General features: G+C 30.0%; 1 protein-coding gene across 1 annotated transcript in view; it reads right to left on the bottom strand.

Annotated features, from left to right (window-relative positions):
• Window positions 1-27,799, bottom strand: part of LOC148226470 (acetylcholine receptor subunit alpha-like) — a 191,253-nt gene that overhangs the window by 44,870 nt on the left and 118,584 nt on the right. Inside the window, exons 6-7 of the mRNA XM_088204549.1 lie at window positions 26,196-26,376; window positions 3,682-3,797 (exon numbers count right to left, since the gene is read on the bottom strand). Coding sequence (XP_088060675.1) covers window positions 3,682-3,797; window positions 26,196-26,376 — 297 coding nt within the window. The remainder of the gene's footprint in view (window positions 1-3,681; window positions 3,798-26,195; window positions 26,377-27,799) is intronic.

The raw sequence follows: 27,799 nt of genomic DNA, 5'->3' as shown, positions 1-27,799 counted from the left end.
AGCGAATAATCATTATACTATTATAGATTATATTTATAATCATCACTTGTTATAATAATAATCGATATAGTAATATTTTTGATATATTATATATATATTCAGTACTATTTATATTAAACTACGTATGTAATTAATTAATTTAAATAAATAAGTATTTACACATTTTTAATAATTTAGTTAACGTGAGCTTCATCAATCTTGTCCATTTGTTGAAATATGAAAAATATGTTTTGAAAATCATTCTGGGAAAGATTTTTTCAAAATTTTTGCAAAATATATGTGGAGTAATTAGTATAAATTATGTATTATATTGATAATAATACTACTTGATAGCTAAAGGATTGTCGGGTTCATCAACTGAATCACTTATCTATCTATAATTGGACGGAAGGATTAACGCATATTATCATAAAAAGGACCAATTCCACTCACTATAAAACTATTTTTTACCGTTGAAGAAAAAAATGAGTTTCTGTAATTAACAAAAAGAAAACATTATTTAAAGTTTTTAAAATTAAAATATTTAAAGCATCATAATCCAATGAAACTATTCATTTTATACTCAAGTTGCTTATTGCTAATTATTTTCATAAAAGTAATGTAAAAATATGTAGTAATGGAAGCCATTTAGACAAGAATAGAAAAAAGTTGCTTGAAATTACGTGAAGGATGAATTTTATTACATGTTATTACTATTATGTTTCATCAAAATCCATTTGAACGGATTTAGACAAAAATTAAGTTTTCAATAAAAGAAAAAAGTAATTAAGACGAGCTTGAGATTGTTGTTTTTAACGTTAAGATGCAAAAATATTGATTCATTGCATTTAATTCAATTTGATTGCTACATTGAACTCGGTAGTTAAAAATTCAACAATCCAAATGTATAGTTAAACTTTTTCAATAAAATATTAAAAATATTTTTTTTCCGTAATAATCAGTGTTCGCAAAAATCCTGTACGGAAAATCACCGAGCCCTTTCAGACGCATAAATCTGATTTTTATAAATTATTTAAGCAATATTCATTCTATTTTTGTAAAACTTAACTGAGATCCATTATGGGTTACCTGAGCTGTCCTCAATTACCCATGGTTTAGTTGAGGCTCTCGACTCTATCTTTTTTAATAGATCTTTTGTTCGATTTGTATGTGTATTTGCTTCAATTTCGGCGTAGATATTATATCATTGATTTATTTTTTCTTGTCATGTCTACAATTTCTATTATAGTATTATTTGCATATCATTCTTGGTCTTTCTCAGTTATTATACCTGATTGTTTGAGTTATTTATATAGTAGTTTTTTTTTGCTTTCTTAATTATACTGTTAAGATGTGTTTGTGTCCTCTTCTGGCTTTATTTCAAACTGAAATATCTTATCTTTTATAACTTTGGCAAACTCTTTTATTTCGTGCGAGTCAATTTAAGTAAATTATTTTCTGATTTGATTATTTTTTGCGTTTCAACCTATGTTTGCGACAAGTAGATTGTGGTCCAAGCCGCTTGCTTCCGATATTAATCATTGTATAATCTATTTGATTTCGACATCTATCTCTAGATAAAGTCCATGTATATAAACGTCTTATATATCGTTTAAACCACGTGTTTATAATGGAGAATTTATGTTCTAGGCAAAATTCTACCAGTTTTTCTCCTCGATCGTTTTGGACCCCAATACGATATTGTCTATAAAAGAATTGCTTCCTATCTTTACATTACAATGTTATATAAAATAAATCAAAATTTAAATATTTTTTTTATATATATATAGTAATAAAAGTCTAATATAAAAAAATCCTGGATTAATAAATACATGATTCGGATAATAAAACAATTTATAACACAATGTTTATTATATTTTTCCTTAATAGAATATTCATAAAACTTGTACAATATTTTATTGCAATAATCGCGCACGTGTCTGCTCTATATTCAGAATGTATGTATATCTTAAAACAAGATAAATTCGAACAATTTCATACTCGTCGATCGGAGCATTTTGAGAACTACAAAGGAAACCTGTGTTTTGGCATGAAGCCATATCATAGTGGTCATGGCATGCACATATAGGATGATCAAAAAATTTATTAGTTAGTCTATTACAATTAATATTAATTATGCTTTAAATACTAATATATCATATAATAATACTTAAATATATTAAAAACATTTTAAATCTAATTAATATCATTGACCACAAAAAATTACTATTAAAAAATTTACATTTTAATTTATAGATATGATTGTGAATTAATTAAAAACATCAAATCTAATGAAAATTAGCTCTAACCTTTTTTTAGTAATATGGACTTGCCCCACTTTCAAAATCAACGGCTCATAAAGTGCATATTACAACATATTCTTATAACACTGTAATATAATGTAAGTAATAAACGCGCATTTTAATAAAAATATATTTATCTAATTTAAGATTTACGTTATGCTTTCTAAAAGCCCATCCTGTATATACACCTACATGCTATAATGCACATCTTAACAGACGTGCATTCGGGTATATATGAGACGTGTATATACGCCTTAACCCCGAAATATATCAGTAAAACAGTGTGTATTAATACTACATATTGCGGACCTTTTATCCTTGTGCAATTTTTTCTCGTACTTTTGACGCCTTTCGTGGCACTTCTTTTAATCACGTATATTAGGGTAGGGCGATCTTTCCACCTCATCCATCAAGCACCCTTACGGTGGCCGCTGCCACCCTCATTTTATTTAATGATATATAACGATCCCCGCATAAATCCTAACATTTTTCATAAACCAACAATGCGCACGCTTTGCGAAAAGGCCCAGGCTTATTAATGAATATTTCACAAATCTCGAAAAACATAAGCAACGACAAAAAACGTAAATATTTATGTTTTTCTGTGCTTTTATAAATACTTCATGACTGTGGGGAGCAAAATTTAATTGATTGATTTATTGACAGCAAATATATTTTTACAAATTTTTTTAGGAACCGTATCGTCACGTATTTTATATAAATTTTAAAATCTAATACTTGAAGCTCATTATTGGCTACACATTAATTATTAATACTATAGTGGTATATCTATATATTACTAATAAACTAAATATAATAAAATATCATGATTATAAATCAATTTGCATTAACTGAATGACAAATAAGATATCTTCTACGTTGCATTTCTGCATTATTATCAATTCATACACTTGCTATTACCTTTATTTATTTATTATTATGACAAGCGACTTAAAAATCATTACCGGAAGCATTTTTAACGAAACAGGGCTAACCGATCCGAATGAAAAAATATCGCCCACGTCCATTTACAAAATGCAAAAAGTCCATTAGGAAGATTAAAAAAATAATTCTGCGTGGCGTGCAACGTTTTATTTCGTTTCGTTCATGAAAATTCATAAAGCGCATTTCCCTGCAATTTCTAGTGTGCAATTGCACGTACATGCACGTATTCCTTGGCATGATTTATGCAGACGCCTTTTTTCGACGCTACTTTTTATTATACATGCTTTTTGTTGCGTTTACTTTTTTCAACAGGGAAAGACGCTTATAAATTATGGCGTGAAGAATTTAAAAAAAAATGAAACGGGAACCGCACGATAAAAAATGTTTGCGTGAAAAACGTTGTGATAACATTTTTCACGTAAAAATGTAAATTTGTTTGAATATTTTTTCTTACCTAACGGCAGGAACCTCCAAAATATCCCATTCTACGGACGTGTAGAATTCTGACAAATCCACTCCAATATCGACAACGTTAGAGCCTTTCACTTCGTCTATATGCCTAAGGTCGACCTGTAACATAAAGCATATTAAATTTAGAAAGAAGAAATGTATATATTTTTTATTGCATATGAATAAATATGTAAAATCTGAACAATTGAATAAAAAATACTAACATTTAAACGCATTGCTTTTTAAAAAATATGTTTATTATTAAAAATACTCTTATGTTTTATATTACATGTTATAAATCACTTTCAAGTTTAGATTTTTTCAGAACGCGTAAAATCATATGTTATCGTAAGCTTAATCTCGAAACATATCGTAGAATATAAAAATGGGGTTAAAATACAGTAGTTTATTTTTTGAAAGCTACAGTGTCGTAAAGATCAAATGCAGTTACGACCGTTAAAACATTTAAATAAATTAGGATCAATGCCAAAATATATATTACATGACCCAAAATATTAAGACATTTTAAAATTCTATATTTATTATTGATAGTAGCAAATTGACAGTACATAGTTATGGTTAAATAAATAATGATTTAAATGTTAAGAGACTATTTTTATTATACATTTTTATTTGGCTATTAAAAATGTATTTTTTTACTTAAGAAGTGTTTATTCACAATAAATCATTCTTGTGAATTTCTTGAAGTCTCGTAGTAAAAAAAATATTTTATGTAACATGAAATTTTCTAAATAATAAAATTACCTAAAACAATGTAATAAACGCATTACATTTGAGTAAAAAATCGAAAATTTTGCGAACGAACTAAATATATCTATAACATAAGATAAAAATAGTTATAATTCTAATGGTTCCTCTTCACTCTTTGGAAGTTACCGAACCCAAAGTCGCCGACTTCCGAGTAGCGTCCACACTGCCCCCAAAATGTATAAATTGCGCACGGTGTGGTATTTCGATTAAAATCGACTATGAAAATTTAAGCGCAGATAAAAAAAAAAGTTGCTCTGTAAAGCTGATAATTTTTCGCAACTCGTACATTGGGCAATTATTATTATTTTATTTGAGTTCAGTGAAAAATTCAAACCATTGATTGTGATAAAGCAGGTAAGTGTTTCTACGTTTCATAGCTTTTTCTTGCAATAGCTGTCATAGTAAACACACAATATTATTTTGAATAAGTACCATTTTTTATTACTTTTTCCTATATTTTTTTTAAATTTTGAGTTCATTAGTTATATTTCCCACCACTTTTTAATCTAGATTTTATATACAATATATAGCTTAGGTCTTTCTCTTTATGATACATGTAAAATTGACTGCGGATTTTTGCGGTTTTTAACACATTGCATACCTTAAAAATGCATTATTCTTAAAAATGGGACGGGGCTTAGTCGCGAAATTTAGGACCTAAACCTTTTAAACCATTATAACTTTTTAAATAGGTAACGTGTTAACGTCAAATTTAAAATACAGTTTTGTAATGATTGTAATTTTTTAATTTTTTTTTTGAAAAATAAAAAAAAAGTTAATTTTTTTCAAGTTAATTTTTTTAGTTTTTTTTTAATAATGTATTTTTTAACACTTATAAAATCATATATTTGACTAAGAGCACTTATGGAATCAACTAAAGTAGAGAAATAATTTTGGCCGTCCAGATCGGGCAAATACCACATAGTGCAGCGATCGTGAAGAACGCCTACGCCCATATTGAAATTGAACCGAGATACTCGTTCTATCTCAGTTTGCGAAAAACCATATCATTATCTCTCTCTCTCGTCACTTAACACGCGAGAGAGTGAAAGGGGAAGTATCTCGCCGCTCGCGATCGAAAGAACAATCCGACTATTTCCTTGGTCTCGGAATTTTCGGAAGCACTCGAAGCTGGCCTAGTCGACCTAAATTACCCCCACTTTACCTCCCGTTCGCAGTAGCTTCGGAGAACTTCCGAGAGATTTTAGAGCGGGGAGAACCGAGCTCGACCGAAGTAACCCCGAATTAACACATTATATTCTCCGTCCTTGGTCAACGATCGCCTACTTCCAGAGAGTGAAGTGCAGGCATAAGATAAGTGTAATGATAAATTTCGCGTTCTAACTAAAGAGCTTATGATTTTAAAATGTATTTATATTAACCTAAATTAAATCAAAACAACTAAAATTATTTGATTACAAAATATTTTACTTGAATGGCAGACTCAAAATTGAATGATTAATGTATTATTAATACTAATGTAAAGTAATTTTGTATGTAGTTAAACGGCATTTAAAAAAAATATACATGTATGTATTGTCGCAACTTTTGGCTAGGTTTAAGCACTAATTATAATTGACGCATTGACAGTGAAAGAAAAGCGTATCATAATACGCGTTAAAAGCGCAATAAATGTTTTCAAGACACTGAATGCATTTGATACATGACGGTCAGATATCTGGCGATTTATCTAAAAGCATTTAAAAAGCGGTCATACAGAGCCTATAAATACAAATGATGTTGTATAGCATTGCCCTACTAAATATCTACCACCTCTGACGGTTATGCAAATGATCTTACAAGAAATATGATAAAAATAAATAAATCAAATTACACACTCAAATATTCGTGATTGACCGTCGCGTCGAGAGCGAGCGAGCAAGTAAACCTCCTCCAGTCAGACCAAGCATATATAAGCAAATACAATACGGAATTCGCTTCTGAAAAAAACTTTCGCCTAATATTCCTAATTTTAGATAGAACAAAGTTCAGCTACGATGTCCAAAATCTGGATTTCAACCCAATCTTCAGATAGAATTACAATTGAAAACTATGAAAAATTTACGTATTAATACAACTGTACTTAAAGTAAAAAAATGTTTTACAATAATAATAATTTATAAATGCTTTATATATATAAATTAATATACTGACATTTGGTCAGGACAATACATAATGTTTTTACAATAAATAATTTATTATGTATTATTTTGAAAATATTTTAGATTAAAAAATTACTTATTTTATCATAAAGATTAGTAATTTATTTTAATAAAAAAGCAAAGCGTATTTTAAAAGCATAGATACAACTTTAAATAATCATCATATATATACATTTATTAAAATAAGATGGCAATAAATTCATATTGCAACTATTTTTTTAATATATTTACAAAACTCTCCTAAAGTAATTTTTAACAACATAAAAATATGAGCGAACTTGAAACTGATATTAAAACAATGTATAGCAAAAAATGGTAAGAATATCGTATAACACATGTCGTGCCTGATATTTGGCTTTGATAAAAACTGCAGTTAAGATGTTATTATTTTATGTTTCGGGTTTTGAGACTGAAGGAGCTGCTATCCAAGTCAATTTAATACTACATCATGAGTAATAATTGTACAAAAAAATCATTTACGTATTATTATACAATATAACACATAATACATCAACTCTATAGCTAAAATATGATTAATTTTATTATTCATGTAGTGTTAAGAAATACATCATGAATCAAAATAAATTTATAATATATCCTATAAATTCAGATAAAAATTTGTCACTGAGTTACTGAGTGTACTGAACGTTTTTGTATATACTATACAAAATGCGCTGAGTTATTAAATAAGTGAGCGTCTATGTGAAAAAAATGCCATTCTGAAGAGCGCTGCCTATTGAAAACGTAAACTGTGAACTTTTTTACGACCTATCTTGTTTTACGGCCAATTTCGTTTCGTTACCATGCTCTTTTCTTAAATTCAAATTTAATAAAGGTAAAAATCTCATTATGACGATTCATCGTAGAATGAGAGAGAGACGGAAATAAGAGGGATTAAGAACGGGTACGCTTAGTACTTTCTTTGCGTAACAATAAATGTATTATTTCGAAACAACGCTAGTCGAATAAAGAATATACATAGAAGAATAAAGAAGCACAAAGGACACCAGCAAACATTTGCCTTTGTCGAACTCACTAATTAAATAACTACCGGTGTCGAAGTAGAGAGGTCTGCTATATCAACTGTAACCTTGTTTAATGGAGTGTCCACCAGGAGCGCTTTGTGAATCGAAACGTACTACCGCCTTGGCTGTAATTCGGATTTTTTTAATGGTGGTTTTATTATAAAAAAAGAGTCAATTTAATTAACAAAAATATTGCATTTATAGAAACATATTGCCATATATACATATTTTTTAAGCTTGTTACAGTTGTGAAAATATATTTTCGTAGAATGTTAGCGAACTTTTAATTGGGAAATTTTTACTCTCTCTCATGAATAATAAAATCAGATTTTTGGATAATACGAATATAAAATATATTTCATTAAAACTGTTTGCTAAATAAAATATGTTATTATGTATTTTTAATTATTTTATTTTTCTCAAATCAATGTAGTCCCTTGGGCTATCTTGTTTAATTTTGCGATGAAATTCAAAGAAAATTTTCTTTGAGTAAAAACGAAATTAATTATATTTGATTAAGAGTTGTTTTTTATGTTTTTTTTTTATATAGCATTTATACTAAGCTATGTTGCTTAAAGATGGTAAAATTAACCAAATTGTTTTTAAGGATTTTAACGTATTTTTTATAATACTTAATTTAGGATTTTATTTTATTGCTAAAAATATAAATACATAGTGATAAATAAAATGGCGCTTTACTCTGTGTTTCATACGACACATTTAAAGGAATACATATATACATACATATACATTATAATAATAATATTTATAAAGTCTAGAAGGGTATTTACATTTATATTTATATAAATTACTCGCACACATTAATTTATCAATGCTAGAAACAAGGTCATTGCAAAAACCCGTTAGTATTTTTTTTAATACACGTCAAACTTGGGTTTTATAAATGTTCGAAATATGCTGTAGTTTAGATTGTCGCTTTGACTTTGACTTTGATTTTGAGAAGCAGACGATTTACATTGGACGGCTGAAAGATGATGTCAAGGAGTTGACCATGACTCAAAGAGCGGTAGAATGGCTCACAGTTTTCGGATCCTATCTTAATAGTATAGGTAAGCGACTACTGAGTATGTCGTCTAAAAGTATGGTCCTATCCATGCTGAAGGAAACACAAGCTTTGGTAACATTGGTGGCAATGTGATTATTGATAAGAAATACACATAAAAGTGGTTCAGACGGGTACCGCACGAAGAAATGCGTTAAAGCAGATACCAGGGGGCAGTTGCAGCGGAGGTGAAAATTATAATAGTTAGGAAACTCACAGTAGCATCGACCTTTGTTTGAATTAGCTTTGTGTTTTTTGATTCTTTCCTCTTTTTAAAAAATGGTCAACGGTTATATTACATTACTTATATAAAAGCTTTATTATTAATAATGATAGCTAACTATTAGATTTTAATATAATCGTACGTATTTTGTTACGTTAGGCTAGACTCTTGCGTAGTTGTAATAATTTTAGGATATATTTAAGACCATATTATTCATTCAGCGTTTGTAGGCTGTATTTCTATTAATTTAAAACACTAGTCGACCAAATACTGCTTTCAACTAAGAAAATATTACAGATGTGGAAAACTCGATAATTTCTAGGACAATTTTAGAAAACTTCATGCAATTCTGCATAATTATTTAGTAGATAAAGTTTATACTGGCTAAAATAAAGTGATAAGATAGTAATTTGTCACTACAGCTAATGCAGACAAGAAGAAAGTCAAAGCATTTTCCATGATATTTACAAATCATTCGCTACACAATTTTTTTCCTATAACTGAAGTCAATTCACATGTATCTGATTTATAAATTAATAAAAGAAAACCATTTACGGACGTTGAATTAATTAAGTAATGTTTGATATTACAGCCGAAAAAATTTATCCTGAAAAATAGATTTATTTTAATCAGTTTTTCGGCGAGAATAATTTCTAGAAGAGTTAAGCACATTGTGAGTAACATCAATAGACAATTAAATTGCAAATCCAGTTTCTCAAGCTGCCCTATGTCAAATTTTAACGAGCGCACTCTGCAAAATAGCGAATATTAGGTATAAATAAAGGGTTAGGTGAAAATAGTAACAGTAAATACACATTTTTAAAGGCTTCTGCAAACATTTAGTTACTAACTGAATTACTGGCATGCACCACGACGAGTTAATGCAATGTTTCAAGCGAATTTCATAAATAATCTGCATGAAACAACTACAAACATAAATATTGTAAATAAAGTATATTCTAAAGTAAAATTCACTTAAATATGTCACATACGACGGTGGTAAACGCGGAACAGGTTAAGACTTAAGAAAAAATATGAGGCGTGTGAAAATGCAAGGTGTTCAAAGACTCTTTGTATTATTATTAGCAGGTACTTTGTCGGAAACATCTTAATCTATCATGATTTATTGAACCAGTTGTGTCAGCTGTGAATTTTATTCGTTCCCGTGAATTTAACCATCGTCAGTTTCATGATTTTTTTTATCTGAAATGAATGCCGAATATCCTACTCTAACATACAAGAGTTCAATGGGTTCAAACATGATAAAGTTTTATAAATATTTTTTTTAACTTAGAGGAGCGATTGTAAATTTTCACGACAAAAAAACCTACCCTTAGCTATAGTTGTTGAATATTAAATAGCTTTGTAAACTATCAATTAATTTGTTAACGAGTTTAACTTAAACATACAAGGAAAAACAGTGCTCATATATGAAAGTTACTCACTTTAATTTTACTTCCTGGTCCGCAGAGTCTAAAATATTTAAGATCTGGCCCTTTAAAAATAAGTTTTACTACCCCTGGTCTATACTATAAAACAGAAAATACACATGTCTGTCTGCTCGTCACAGAAACTTCGACCAAACTGTGAATATTAACGACGTGACTTAACTTGTATTTATTAAAGATGATTACATGCTACTGTAATACGTGCCAATGAAGCCGCTGAAGAAACTGAACAGCGAAGTGCTGACGACCGATAACGTTCTACTGCAATACGCACAATGAAGTAAATTTGTAATAAGAGGATGAAAAAAATAATTTAAAATGAATAAAGAATGACTTTAAATTTATATCGGGCAAAATCTAATTTAATAAAATTGTATGTATTTTAAATGGTAGTTGTCTCACATATGCTCAAAATTAAAGCCAAAAAATACTTTAGCAAACATATGTATCGGGCGCATGTGGTAAGATACTTTTTCTCTCTATCGCTTGCGTGATAAGTGACGAGGGTGAGTAAGAGATAAGAGCAAGCGGTCCGCGTGTCCTTATCTCTCATTTTCTCTCATCTTACCGCCCGCCCCCGGTATAGAATGTTTTAAATATTATACTTATAATTTTAAAGTAGATTCATGAGTAATGTAAAATTAATCCAAATAATGTAGGATATAATCAATAATAAACATGTACTATAAAAGTGTACCATATTTCTCTAATAGGAGTATAATAAATAAATCCACAATTTTAAATTTAAATGTCGTTTTATAGACAAACTTATAGGATTACAAATTATATAAACTTTTGCTTTTCTAATACTATCAGAACAATGATATTAATGGTTAAAGTAAAACATATTTTGCTGTTAAATATAGAACAAATAAGTAGCATTATCCATATGACAATATGAAGGCAGCGCCTTAAATAATACACACAGTTCCATCATTATATTTTTAATTTAGCCAAATTTTGATTGTGATGGTTATTATGATTACGTATTTCTTGCAATTTCACTGCAATAATTTACTGTTTATTCCATGTAAGAACAATAACTCAAATCAATAAAATATTTTACAAAACAGTACCGTATGTAGTACGCAGAATAAATGTAACGAGGTTCATGAATTCAAACAAAGCAACAGCTATCGAAAACATACATAGATTGGTGAAATTTATTCTATTCCCAGTAGTCCAGAATTTTTGTTGAAATATAATAAAATATAAGCATACCGTAAACCAACTAAAATACAAAATCCGAGCAAATATAATAATATTCTATGCAATATATTGAGGTATTAAAAAAAATACGTCGTCAGTTTGAAGTAAATAAACGATTGACATTTTTTTCTATACACATATCCTAATTTTTTGCTTATTTATTTTAAAATAATTTAATATGTATGTGGAGGAGTATTTTCATTTATGATATGAAGGAGTTATATATATAATTTTCCAATGAAACCTTTGCGCGTTCCACTTGATTGATTCCGCGGATTAAACGACTGCTCGAATATTGTGTAATGCGAATAGAAAAGCTCTGGTTGTTGGGTTACAGTGCATAATTCTGGCATGTTAGCCAATCTTGCGCACCGGCAAATCCCTCGTCTCGGATGGGTCCAAGTTAAATTGAATTTCCCATTCGTGTACCGCGAAAACCTCCGAAGAATGTGTCGTCACTATCAATCCTTGCATATTCGGATCAGATTGGCCGGAAGTATCAACGAGCGGCGGAAACTTCAAGTCTCCACGATAGGGAAAAATATTTTGCTTTTACATTATTATTTATATATTTTTAGAGAAAACGCTTTGCCGAATTTAAATCAAACGGTATATTCGGTAAACTGGTTCCACGAAATCCTAACGCGAGCAGACGTCTTAAAAGCGCGTCTCGTTACGTTTCGCCGCGTTAAATATTAATGAAATTTAATTATTACGCAAAAACATCTTAAAATTCAAGAGATTTTGTATTGTTGTTTGGGATTGCTTGTTAATAATAAATTTAATAAATTACTCAATAAGTACCATTGATTGAGCAAATCTACTTTGTTTATTAATAAAAATGTGTTAATTTTAATATAAATAGGAATTTATTAAATAAATAAGGTAATGAGAGGACAGGAAGTGTATGTACTCGTGTGATCCATAGTTATAATTTTATGGAGAGTGTTCTCTAATGGATCGTTAGGTACTAATTTATTTAACTTGATATTAATACAAATAACACAAACCTTCTCTTCATTACCTATATGAAAGGCATATTCAAATTTGCTCTGTATACATAACGTTAACGATGTATGTAACGTAACTGGTTTATATTTTAAGCTAGAAAAATTGGATAGCGGACATAAATTAATCGTTGTGAGTAAGTGATAATGAATAATTAAAATACATTTTAGAGTTAACTGTTTAAAAAGTATATACTATATAAAAAAACTTATATATCTAAATGACAAACTATAAATTAAATAAATTTTTCGTTATAACATGATAGGCGTTATCCCATTGCAATACAATGATGTAAAACAATCAACACACACATGTAAGTAGTAAGACATTAGACTAAAAGCAATGACATTTATTATATTAAATATAAAATGATATCACAGCTAACAATCAATTTATGTCATTATTATATCCACTAGATTAAACAAATCTAATAAAACCCAATTTACGATGATCAGTCTGAAGTATAATTGTATAATAATTATAAAAGTCGATTTTTCAGACACGTTATAAATTAAAAAAAAACAGTAAGGTCCATATAAGATTAAAATCCAGTTCTTTCAGATATTTGTCACTCACTTATCGTGCTAGTTTTTTAGTCTTAATTCTATATTTGAAAACGTATAAATCGTAAACTATAGAAAAGGTATTTTATATTTTAGAAAATATTTACAGGGTACTTAAAAAAATTCTATATGATTTCTCAAAAAAAAAAAAAAAAAAGAATTCGTCTATATTAAAAGCGTTATTTTACAACCACAATATTTATAAGAACTGTATATTACTGTTTATGTAGATTATTTAGAACACAACTAATAATTAACTATAATACAGAGTCTTCAAACATTTAATTTTTTTTTTTTTTTTTGGCAAAATAATACAAATCGTTCTTAATCATAGTAACATTTATGGTCAATGGGACATTATAGTTGACCACCCGTAAGGATACTAAACAAAGCGCTCGCCAAAGCCTTAATTTTTCATGTTTTATTTCAGGTCTAATTAAGCAAAATAAAATCAATCATATAAAAAGAGTTTGCGCTAACACACGTCAGACTTAATCACCAACATCAACACTCCAATTCACATTTTAATTCACTCATCGCCTCAAAAAATATAATTTTGTTACTTAACATTAATTACTCTATCATAAAAAAGTATTAAGACAGATATCGTGCTCGAACTTCGATCCCTTTGACTCGTGCCACAAATACCGAAATGGTACGGAAGTCGCTCGAAGCTGCCCGAGGCGAAGCGAAGTAGCATGAAGTGACCTACTACATTCTCATCCTCGCCTAACTTCGGGAAATTTTGTGATAGTGTAGAGTAGGCATAACAATCACATTAGTCACAACATTCGAATATAACAATATAATATCTCTTAGTAAAATTCGTATTGATGTGAAAATTAATGAGATTTAAAAAAAAAACGATATTCATAGATTTTCTAATAAATTAAAAAAATATTAATCTGTATTGTAAATATATTAAACATATTTTAAATTTAAGATTATCAATATTTTCCAATTATCCGTGCCTTTCCTTTTCAGTACTAGCCCAGATAATCAAGAGTATACTCTATATAGTATTTTGCAAACTTTAATTTACAAAGTATAGGCTCTTAAATCTATGATATAGGATACAGATATACATAGATTCTCAAACTTTTCCAGTCATTTACGCAAAACGGACGCTAAAACGTTGGTGCTACGATCGCAAAATGAATTTATTGCGCCGTAGGTCGCTAGCAAAACAGTTATTTCCGCAACTTCATTGTCGCACACGTATAATTTTACAATGCACCACACGCAAAATGAGTCATTACAATTTAACAGTACCACTCCCTCAAGGGAGAGGCCCTTAAAGTTACCGTACATATACACGCAAGGAGCACGTAACTCACGAGGAGCGCGGCGACGAACAGACTCCGGTGGAATTTTCTCGTGTGTTCGCTTCGCTTGCGCTTTTTTCTCCCTTCTAAATAATTAATAGGGCGGGGGCGTTTAATAAATTGCGAAGATTTCGGTTCATATTCGAACGTCGACAAGTGGAAGCCTCCGTAGGAGTGTTCCACTCGGACAGAGAGACAAACGGTGTGCCGGGTTTGTAAAAATAATGTACCCTCGTATATATTCCGAGACGCAATGTAGTTCGCACATTTACAGGTTTTAAATTCACATGAGTTCTGGGGTGACTGTAGTGCTGAGAATAAATGAAAATAGATCACCAATTTGGCTTAAGGCGCGAACGCGATGCAATAGAACAAGTTCGAAGTCGTAGAGAGAATTAATGACAGCTTACAGCAGTTGAAAAAAAATACTGTTTCACGACTCTCATGGACGTTTGCCAAGTATTTGATAAAGTGTGGCACCTAAAACGAGAAAGAGGCTACCATACAATATAAACTCACTACTAATATCCTACCTACTATAAGTGGTAAAAGAAACTGGATAAATATCTGCAATATTTATATTTCTAGTTTAACTTGTATTAAACCTACAAACAAAAATGGAGAATATTCGATTTTAATGATTTAATTACGGTATAGTCGTTTTAAATTTTACCAGCTCTAACTTTAATTTTAACAATTTAAATTAGATTACTTTTTTGCCAACATATAATTGATTGCAATAAAAATAATGTCAGCAACTTTTAAATTAAAAAAAATAATAATGGATATTAATAAAAATCATTAAGAAAAAAACGGGCATGTCAACCTATTTCACCTTTATTAACTAATTATAATAATATACATCTAAGTAGTGTAGATCAGCAATTATTTTTTCTGCGGTTCGGACCTAAAAAACTTTAGACTGAAACATCATATTTCATCTATGTAATCCTTGGGATATTTAGTAAGTAGATACTTGTAAGTAAGGATAATGAGGAGAGAACTCTCGCGTGTTTTAAATAGCTGTCTAAATTTTCAATACTGTCCAATTTTAAGGAATGTTTATTCAGTGTACATAAGAAGACATTATTACTTAAAATTCATCGTCAAACTAATAAACTATATAAATAATTTTAAAAAAAAGAATCGTGTCGTACATTATATTGCATAAAAACAGTTTTACTATGTTTATTGAATTGCATAAATATATAACAATAAGTCTAGCGGTTATTCTACCTGACTTCTGTACTTTTTTTAGTTCGACAAATTTCTTCGTTGACATAATAGTAATGGATTTTTTTTGTGTACACAGCTGTGCCTCTAGTATTCGTTATTAAATTGCGTCGAATATCTTTGTTAAGGCGCGTTAGCAATTTCCGTTATTATGGTCCATTATTATTTATTTTAATTTTATTTATCCATTATAAGTCTTCCGTTTTAATATGACAGGTATTAGCCCAATGCAAAGTAATGAAACATTAGACTGAAATCAAAGTCTGTAAATCAGTGACATTTATTTTACTAATTTAAAACTATTATTACAACCCACAACGCAAATTTTTAATATTTATTCGTGAGAAAAGAGAAATAGAGGAAAAGCTATCTCTAATGATTGATTAGAATTTTATGATTTTATTTTTCTAAGACACGATATAAATTTTAAAAAAACACTAGGGTCCATATGTTTTTATTATGTATTAGTCACCGATATATAATATATTATATCACTAGTGTATTATGCTGGCAGAAAAGTACACATTTTTGTCATTTAAGTAATACGCGATTGCGTTTAGAAAATATATAATTAAGTCATTGTGGCTTTATTTTTTTGTAGCACAAGTTCAAGCTCGTTTAATAACTTTTATTATGTGGTTATTGTGAATGCTACAGTATTTTAGGTCAATCCTAAAATGTAATGATATAAAAATATAATATTTATTGTGCTTTGTATCTAAACTGTTCGAATACTAATGTGATAAAAAAAATGAGATATAAAAAAATTTTGTTTGAAAAAAGTTTTCAAAGACTGTCTATAAGTCAAGCTGAAGTTAAGAGTCAAAATTATACGTATTCATAAAATATATATTTCGACAAATTTAGAAAAAAGCTTTATATAAAAATCTCTCTTTGAGGTTTGAGTTTGCTTAACTGATTTACGAATATTAGTTTCTATAAATTTGTTAAATCAGATATATTTTTTCAAAATATTTTTCATCGGTAAAAGTACATATTTTTAATATAAAACTATATAAGATATATAATTAAGCAATATTGACAACTACTTTAATAAATATAATATGTCTAATCAAAACTTTCTATTTAAAATATATAGGTAATACATTTTGGAATGAATATCACACTTTTATAAATTTAAGTTTTATATGTATAAATTTTCGGTAGGTTTAAAAAATTAAGAAAAACAAACATAAGTACATCACTTTTATTGTACATATTCCCATATATTTAATTCCTAAGAGCAGGTTTAAATAGGCTCTTAAACTAAGACAGGCTTTTCATACCCAGTATTCGTATATAACAACATACATATATCAAAGATCTCAAATCTATTCATGCTTGTTAAACAGTCAAAGAATCGCATCCGTAAAGTAAAACCGACCATATGTAACAGTCTAATGTTCGGAGTCGAAGCGTTAATGAGCATTGACAACAATTCGTGATATTTATATCACAATCTCAAAGCTGCACGTTAGTTATATTAAAGAGAGTTTTCTATAATTATTACCATTACAAAATAAAACGTTAAAATAGTATTGTGGGGCACCATAAGATTCTCTCGTTTGTAGGGGATCTTATGCTTGAAACTCGCGTAAATTACTGTGACTAAAAATAAAAAGGCCCTTGTAAAACGACTATAAAAAAGGGTTTTCCCATAAATAGCACGCAAGGATTCTCGGGTGCATTGAATGAAAATTTGTTTGTTATGAAATGGTCACAAGAAACAATATATCACCGGAAGACAAATAGCACCGTTGGACTACAATATTCCCGTTACGCAATTCAACCTTTGAGATATCCATAAAGCAAATGTCACTTTCTAAAGGCGTATAATTATTTCTAGGAAGCGAGTACAACGATTGGCTGGATGATCGCTGCATGATTTTGATTGGTCAGAAAGATTTGTAGCCCTGAATACTTAATATTCTCTAAGAGACTTGCACACGCCCGTCCACCCGCGGACAACATACTATCATGGACACTCACACCAGAGAGGGATCAATCCATCATACAAGCACTGCAGCAGATAGGGATCAATCTCCCCAATACTGTCGCTGCCACACCAACCAAAACTCTAAGGATCTTCCACGGACATCATCCCTGCGCCAGTTTATCCCCCACCGCTCAGAAAATAATCATAGTTTGACGCGATATGTAATATAATCTAATTAAAAGTTTTACTAAAGGATTTATCCCTTGAAGAATTTATGCTACTTATTTGCGTAAAACTGATTCAAGTGATAAGGGCATGAGTTAAAATCTAGTAAATTTACACTATTAAGAGAAAAAAACCTTGAAACGCAACACCTTTGGATGCAATCGAGTGTTCTGCGACCATGATATTTTTCCACTAACGTATTTTTACTCAATCCATTTTGCATCGCCATCAATGAGTTATTACATAAACTCAATTCAATTGCTTTTAAGTATCAAATTGCAAGCAATAATTTTGTTCCGCTAAATTGATGTGGCACATAAGTTTCAAGCTTCTTGCCTATTCCAAACTCCTATTAGAGCCCCACCTATTTTATGTGTTGCCAAAGTCTTAATTTTATTCGCATATGTATTTTGGCGCAAGATGCATCTTATAAATTAATTTTTTTCCTTTCTAAGTTTCCCGAACCATTTTAACCATAACCTAACCTAACCTAACCTAGCAGTCCAACATTTATTTTTTCATAAATCGGATGAACTCTCAGGTGTCCCAAGTTAAGTATTTAGTGAAGGTTTTGATGAAAGTTCACTACGGAAAAATATTCCAAATGGTATTGAATTATGTGTGCTATGCAATGCAGCTTATATACGCTAGTTGAGATGGAGGAGGTTCTTTTGTTCTGCACTCTCTTAACGCATGCACATTCTACTACGATTAGGTAGTGGAATTAAATTTGTAATTTTTATCTATTTTCCAGATAAGAACCGTTAAAGTGAAAATTTGGCAACACTGTAATGGAACACTTGTAATGCCATATCATTTTTTGTGTATTTGTAAAAGCATCGAATGACTTTTATATATGGTACATTTAGGGATGCTAATCCCTCGGAATCTCCGATCGTTAAATACACCAGCATAACAAATTCACTTGTAGACAAGCCGTAAATACTAATATTACTTTGATTTATTGCGCTTTTAACACGTATTTACAAGTTTTTTTTATGTTATTCGTTGGTTTGCCAACAGCATCGCTTTTGCTTATAACACATTTTTTTACAAATTTATGACGCGTTTCTGATTTTTCGATAGTATTTGACAAAAATGCTCTTTAGGAATTTAGCTAATAAAAATAATATTTTCAGAAAACAGGACAAATATATGTTACAGTTTATTGTATGCCCATCACTGTTGTAGTAAAAAAATGCTTTCTTTTCTGACTATCATGTATTTAATACATATAATATTATGAAAGATCCTAGTTTATACTTATTCAGATTAAAGCTCTACAGCACTTAAATTACAATTAAAATACACACAAAACATTATTTAATCCTAAAAGAAAATACATCTAGAAATTATAATTTGTTTTAAATAACTTCAAAATTTGCCTAAGGAATCCCCATTATGCATAAAGAAGTGATGAATAAATATAATACAACATCTTATGCAAACACACATATTAAAAAATTCCACATAAACGCAAATAATAATAAAAATACACGAAACAAACATAAGTAACGCCCATTATTCAAATCTACCGAATAACTCGCCCCATAATCCCGCAACCAGCATCCTAAAGATGCGATTGCTTCGCAAAAATCTGAATAAAATTCGGCAAAGGCTGAGATTACACGCGTCGGCAGGGAGGTTTTTTTATTATCAATAATAATAAAAAAAAACGTACCGGATTTTTTCGGCGTTGGTCACCGCAGTGCGTTTGAACGCGCGCGTATGCGAAAAGTAAATTGAAAAAGTTTCTTCTATGCTGTAGAACAGCGCATGTATTGGTATTAGAAAAAGTTCCAGCCACGGAGCTTTACTTTATTATTCACGTGAGGGAAAAGAGTTCAATATTCAGTCGTAAGTGTATGTACGAAGCACCGCGTGAAAGTGAATTATAACTTATTAACCAGGATTATATCACCGAGTACCGTTGATGAAAAGCAAATAAAGTATTTTACTCGTACGTACATATATTTAAAACGTGTTTATATTTAATTATGTGTGTCTTGAAAAAGCAAGATTTTTATTCTGTGCGTATATTTTTTATAACTCGCACGAAATGTAAAAGAAGAAAAAATACGCTTTTCCGGTGAATCATAGCGCCAGGCATATTTTTTTAATTAATAATAAATTTATCTTTAAATTATACAAAATTCTTATTCTTAGTCTGTTTTCGTTCGAGATCAAAGTGAAATATAATTAATACATAGCGCAAAACGAGTGATTATATTATACTCATAGGGTGATCCGATTATATTTTTATTTCATATAATTAAAAAGTTGTTTATATTTCAAAACAGCAGTGTTTGACGTCGTTATTTTTAATTGAATTCTAAGTTTACAGATTACGCCAAACGTACTGTATATGTATTTGTTTTGTTTGACGCAGAAGAGCTTTTGCATCTCCGGTAAGTTTTCATGACAAAAATTACTTAACCTAATTGTGATGCGGCATTTACAAGCAATATTATAATATATATTAAATATATATATATATACAAAAAAAATAATTAATAAAAATTAAATCGTAACATTTAAAAACTGTTTTTGCCAGTGAATCAATATATTGATAAATGTGAAGTATATTTAGTGTTTGATATTGCACATAAAAAGTTTGTATTGTAAAACGTTTATTTATTATGCTTACTAAGAAAAATATTACAATGAAGTTGTTTTGAATACCCTATTTGCGTTAACACAGTCAGTTCGAGAGCTATCCATTTCATCGTTATTCATAATTGAGATAGAGATGGCAAGTTTGGAATGCAAAAGCGTATATGAAAATTAAGTAGTTTTATCGTGGTAGGATATTGAAGAAGAATGATTTTAAAATTTTTAGTTTCAAAAGGGCAAAAATATCGGTTCACCCTACTTTTGCGAAAAATTTCTTTCGTCGATATTTCGGCGCAAATTTTAAAAATTCAATTTAAAATGTTTGATATTTTTTTGTATACGCGCGATGTGTCAACGTAAAAGGAATACATTTGCTTCAACAGAGAAATAACCGCGTCCTTTTATTATGATAGGGATGGCTGGCGAAATGAAAACAAAAGCAAGAAATTCTTTCTACTATTTGTACATTTTTATCTCCATTCAGACACATTTGTGTTCAAATAGTTAATGCAAACAGTGTTTAATATTATCTATAATTAAATTTAAATAAAAAATTGCGAGAGATGTATGCTTTCTTTAATAAATAAAAAAAATACTAGAAAATAATGCAATGTTATTTTTTCTGTTACCAACTAAAACTTGGTTTTACTAAATATGTATTAGATAATATAATTTAAATGTGTTTTAAGGGTGTTTTTTTAAATCAAACTTAATTCATATTTTATTTTCTTAAGTAAATTAATGTTTTTTATTGTTGTAACAACTAAATATTATTGGAATCTATTACCTTACACAAAAAAAAATTAAATTTTCAAAACACATATGCATAACATAATGTATTTTAATTTTATTGGAATATATAGGCGTATAATAATTTAGTAAGCATACAGAAGCGGATGATAAACAGAAGATATTTTGTCAAAGACGATGTTGTCCTAGATTTATTGTTCCAAAAGAATATTGAAAATATTTTTTTATTAATATTAATGAAAGTATTTTAATTAAAATAATAAATATATCGAAATAATAGTTGCCGGGGTATTCGAATGCTTTGGTTTTGCTAATCAATAAACATTGATAATTCACTATGTTTTTAAATTGAAAAAAAGTAATAATCTTAGAACTTTATTTATGTCTATTTAATATAACTGCATTTTAGATACTATAAGATGAATCCTTAATATAGTCAAGTGTCAGGATCATTAGAAAACATATTAAATATAATTTTAAACGTTATTAAGAATTTTGCGATACTATAAATACAAAGTATTTATGGTTTTATTGGATTGTGGACTATACACTTCCGTTGCATTCTATACATTTCAATCGAGCTTTTCCATTTTGTCCAATTCCTTTCGGACCGTTCTATACTTGTGCACGTTCCTCGAGGCTCGATCTCTAATGAAAAATAAATAACAAACAAAAAACCGCATTCAGTGGCACAATAGAACCAGGTCAGAATTAACAAGGGCGGACATGACCGACACCGGTACCCGGAAGCGGAACTGTCGCTTTTTATTATTTCTAAGAGCTTTCTAAACTACCGCCTACGAAAACGGCGCTAATTTGAATACAGTTCTTGGCAGCAAAAAAAAACAATTGCGGTCTCCTAAGCGATGTAAGCCTCGGAGGAAAAAGTAAGAGATATTTAAAAGAATCTCAGGTATCTATTTTATCTGATCGTACTGGTTTATGGCAAAAACTGCGACCGCAAACGATACATCGTTTACAACTCGATAAGGCAATGAGCAAAATTGACTCTGGCATCGGGCATAAAATACGCCATTTACTGCGAAACCGTGATCAATCAAAATGATGGCCGATTTTGCATCGTATTATAATATCGGAGTTATTGCCGTAATAAATTGAAAACACGCAAGTGCCGAACGTGATCGATTGTTACGCTAAAAAGCGCATCGAAAGCTTTTTATTTGAAACTTTTCATCCTATCTTAAGAGAGAGAGCGTAATAAAACGCTTAACGTATTTAAAATAAAATGAGTTATACCATATATTTTTTAACATGGATATTGGAATTTATTCGTAACACGGGAAATTTAAAATACAATAATAGGCAGAATGGTGTTGTGAATTTATAACAGGAAGACATTACGTCTATAATGAAATAAGGCTATCAAGTGTCTTTATGAACAATGTAAAGTATCTAAAACTGATATTAAAATAAAGAGCGAAAGCAAAACTTCTATGGCGTTGAATTTATAAAACCCGTTCCCATGTTCAATAAACGCAAAAACTCGGCTATTGCGACTACGCAAAAATATTAATATAGAGCTTTTGTATAAAAAAAATAAGTCAATTATAAAAGCAGGAATCTGGAAAGCGTTCGCGACTCTCATGTATTCGACAGTTCGCAGATGGAAGTCAACAAACATCAACGCTACGACGAATTGCACCCAAAAGCTCTTAACGAAAAGCGCTACGATACAAATATAAACAAACTTGTTTTGAATCCACTTTAACAAATACTATGTAATCGAAAAGTCTTTATTTATATAGCAGCGACACATTTTAAGAACAAATATAAATAAATGGTATTTAATTATTCTGATAAACTGCTGACGTTAACTAGGCCGTACAAATTCACGTTAAAAAATCCTGCCAGTGAAGCTTTTTTGTCGATAAACATTTTATTAATTTAAACGTTGTTTATACATTTAAACTTGGTGGTTCACAAAATATTGCTGAGGGTTTTACGCAATATTTCCGCTCTGTTTTCAATAATTCTGTTTCGCCTTAGTTCAGTCATCAAGGAAAATAAGTGCTTAGATATTAAATATAGTTCTTCTGAACCTGATTTATTTTTAAAAGCCAAGTCAGTTTCGCTGCTTATCTAAAGCGTATTTTTGATCTGATTATTTCCTGATCTTTTTTTTTCTTCTGGTGTCATGTTTGATTCCCGACTTTGGCAACTACCTCGTTGATTAGTTCAAAGTATCTCTCCTGGTCCTTGGCTGCATCATCGTTCATAGGCATATGTTTCGCAACCAAGACATATTTTTAGATTTAATTTGGACCTTGTATCGTATGTTCAAAGTACTTCATCTTCCTTCGTTTCATGGTTGAAATGAGTTCTCTATCACGTCATATTATAAATAAAATTCGGTCATTGGAGACATGAAGAGACATTAAACGCTTCCAGACTATTGATTGTATTAATTTTTAAAGTCCATGTCTTTCATCCGTATAACAGCACTGATAAAACAGTTCTTTACGAATTTAATTCTGGTTTAAAGATGTAAGTACTTGTTTGTGAGACCAGCTTAAAATTCTAAAAACTGGGTTCTAGGAATTTTGATGCGGACCTTAACCTCTTCGTCAGGTTTTATTTTGTTATTTATCCAAATACTTCACTCTCTTAATTCTAATCTCTATCTAATGCTAAGCTTATCGGACTCACGGGTAGCTTGCTTACAACCATAAATATTGTTTTATCGATGTTTATTCGAAACCTCTTTTATAAAAATTATTTATTTACACTATCCAGCGATCTTTGAAAGCCGCCAACGACCTCAGAAAATATTGCCGTGTCATCAGCCTAACGAATATTCATTATTGTCTTCTTGATGATTTTTATTCCTATTTGTCCCTGGGGTGCTTCTTTGAAAATGATTTTGGAGCATTTTAAAGAGTATGAGAATTAACACATCCATGTCTATCTCTATATTGGAATATTTTTAGTTTGATCTTCTTCAGTGCTATAACTACTGATTGATTTCAATGTTGATTCCTAAGAAGTCTTACATCTCTGTCATTTAGCCCAATAGAAATATGTTTTATGCGTTCAAATGCTTCTCATGCATCTAAGTCTTTCCTAAATCCAAATTATCCCCTGCTAATAATGCATAAAAAGGGTGGCAAATTATGTATCAATAACTATAAACCAATCGCGGTGTTATTAACTTTTGCTAAATTATTCGAAATAATTATCCGTATTTATGCTTTCAGCAATCACTTTCGGACAAACGGCATGATTTTTGTTCCGCCCTTCCTATTTTCATTGATCTCCTCCTGTCTTTTGCCAGAACAGTGGCGAAATTTCTTGATGACATATTATTTTTTTAAAAGCCTTCGACAAGGTTTTTTAATAGTTATTAGGTAAAAAATTGTCGGATTTTGACAGATCGAAACCTATGGCAACAGATTGTCGAAAGTATTTTTCACTCATGACGACTTCCTCAAGGATCCAATGTGGGTCAACTGCTTTTCTCGTTATTCAATAATGATTAAAATACAGCAGTTATAAATTAAAGTTTTATTGTGTATGCAGAGGATTAAAAATTGTTTAGATGCATTCAATATTAAATACAGATTAAGATTTTTTGTAACATTTCTCTTTACATAATGATTAAAATATTTGACGTTAACGTTTTATGTTGGAAAATGCCATATTATGCAATTACATCGATTAAATTTACCAGCAAAATTATATATTTTAAAATCTTTAAGTAACCAAATACAGTGAAATCTCAGTATAACGAAATACAATTCGTTATATTAAATGCAAGGAAGATGATATATTTTTATTTTATTTTTAATTACCATATTACATATTTTAATTACCATATTACATACACCATGAAAATAACCTCTTACAAGATTGAAAGATCGTTTTTTTGTGGTACTGTAATGAACATAATAAAATGTTTTATAAAAAAAGTTTGAGGGTTGGCAAAACACCTTGAATATAGCTTGTGAACACATCCGGTACACGCCAAGTGAAGGACGAACTGAATTCGGAGAAATATTGTGTCAAGTTGTAACGTCATTCTTAAATTTAGATCAAAATATTTCGTTATAATGAGAACAGTCTTCGTTACAATGAAAACATTTTGTATGAAAGTTTTTCGGGGCAAATTGAAGATTCGTTATACTGGAAATTTCGTTATTTCGGTATTCGTTTTACAAAGAGATTTCACTGTATTACCTATTAATTGAAAGAGTTTAGAAAAGGTTCATGTGCTTCTTTAATATAAGGATATTATATTACAGCCCCTTTTCTATTAAGAGCATTACGTGGTTATTTGTTGAATGCTTGCAGAAAGTTGTACATTGCTTAGCATTTTTTAAATTATTATTTGCGATTGTTAACAATCTAACTATTTTTGAGAATAATATAACTAAGTCACGATACTCCTAATTTAATTTAAAATCAAGCAATTAGGATAAACTATTTTATTAAAATTATTTCACGCAAATCGTACATTTACTTGATAAATTATATCAGTGGTGCGATTGCAAAAACATGGTTTACTAAGCCAAAACTAAATATAAAAATACACTATGGGCCACACATATTAATTTAAACAAAGCATAACATTTTTAATACAACAAAACATAATATTTATTCTAGAATAGAGTAATATTTTATTGTGAAACTTGTGTGCCAACATTTACGATTTTTATTCTTCTTTAAATATGTATTTTGTGTCGTTTATATGCAATGACTCAATGCGCAAAAGCATTGAGTGAGCCGCATGCGGCCCGCGAGCCTCGGGTTAGACATTACTAAGCTATATGAACGCTTTCAGATAAAAGTTTTGCATTACTATAATAATATGTTTATATTATTATTATAAAATTTAGCGACACTTTTTTATATGGGTTTTTAAACGGCAATTTCAATTTGAATGTTTTTTGTTATTTTTAATACATTTTATTTGCAACTACGAAGAGAATGATAAACTATTTTATTACCTGAAAACCGTCGTAGGTCCACGATCCAAACTTCATCACGCACGTTTGTTCGTCGAACGGAAAATACTCTACGTCGATTTCACACGAAGACTTGTATATAGCTGGAGGTCTCCAGTCCACTCGACCCGTATAGTTTAGGGTCGCTTTCGTCGCTAGTGTCACCTCGAAATTTCCATCGGCGCTGAAATTAAAAGAAAAATCTATGTTAAAATAATAAATAATTGAAACTTCTGCCAAAAACTCTGTCGGGAATTTTAATCTTTCAACTTTGCAGAGCATTATTAAAACTTCCGACCGGCGTCTTTGCGCGACTTTTTGACTGGTGAAGGGTTGGAAAAAAATATATATGGAGGTAAAAACATCTCCATTATATTAAATCCCGAAGACAATATAAAGAAAAATTATTCTTTTAGTAATTGAAATTTATTTACATTTAAAAAATGCACAATATTATAATAGAAATATACTTTTATACACAAATTGCCTTGCGTGATTTCATGTTCCAAGACAAAATAGAGGTAAGACGTAGTTCCTCTGCATATATGGTCGTTAAAATAATTGGAGCGTGAACACATTTATTCAGGACACTTAAGATAAAAGCTGCTCTCTATCCTACCTATGTCATTATTTTTATTGCAAATATTATTTAATAAAATAAGATCTGGGAGTGCTTCCGGATAAGCTACCGGCTGTTTAGCGGCGCCTTGGGAAGTCATTAACCTTTTCGGAAGTGAAAAGTATTTACGACATTACGACAAAGGAGAACCGTAAGCCTTTCTTATAGTACTTCTCTTTTAAATTATGAAACGCTCAAAACGAGTGCTGCAAAGCAAATATTTCAACTGTGCAAGATTAATAAATGCAAGCCGTGCAACTGATATAAGATAGTGGCGTTATTTAATTAAATTTTAAACGATGTTCTCGGTATTCACGGTGAAAGTATCAGTATTATATGAATAGCTAAAAAGCAAAATTAAATACGTTCCCCGCAGCATTAATTTAACAGTCACTGGCAGAAGTTAATTTTAACTCGGAACACTCGAACGCGATCGTGACCGATTCGCAAACTCTGCGCCATATTTATTGGGTATACGTTACGTAAAATTGTCTGTACGATTGACGTTTACGGGTGTGTTAGTTTTGGGGTAAACCGACTGCAGCTTTGCTGGGAAAAGAGAGAGAGAGAGAAAGAGAGGTTCGATATGGAGATTTTGAGAAATGTCTGTAGTTGAAGCGTGGACGATCGGATTATCGAGAATACCGGAAAACCGACATATGCGAGTTAGTTTTACGGTGGCACTTTGCCCATGCCGTTGATATAGTAATAAAATATCAGGTAACTTTATACGTGTGGATATTTTAGAACACTCATGTTATAGCCACAATCTCGACATGCTTATACAATAAACTTTCTCTGTATTGAACCAAATTGATTATGAAACGATATGATGCTGACCATATTATCTTTGAATAATATTTATTTCTTTTTTAGATTAAATTAAGACCATCGTAGCCTAACAGGTTACCCCAATGCGCCACGATGGTCGAAAACAAATTTTAAATTTATAAAACATAAAAAACGTATATATACATAAATATAACAA

Source organism: Plectrocnemia conspersa, unplaced genomic scaffold, assembly GCF_051122295.1.
Source record: "Plectrocnemia conspersa isolate PC_06_02 unplaced genomic scaffold, ASM5112229v1 ptg000014l, whole genome shotgun sequence".
Lineage (NCBI taxonomy): Eukaryota > Metazoa > Arthropoda > Insecta > Trichoptera > Polycentropodidae > Plectrocnemia > Plectrocnemia conspersa.
Note: the sequence above shows the minus strand (reverse complement) of the source record. Positions and strands in the feature narration are given on the sequence as shown.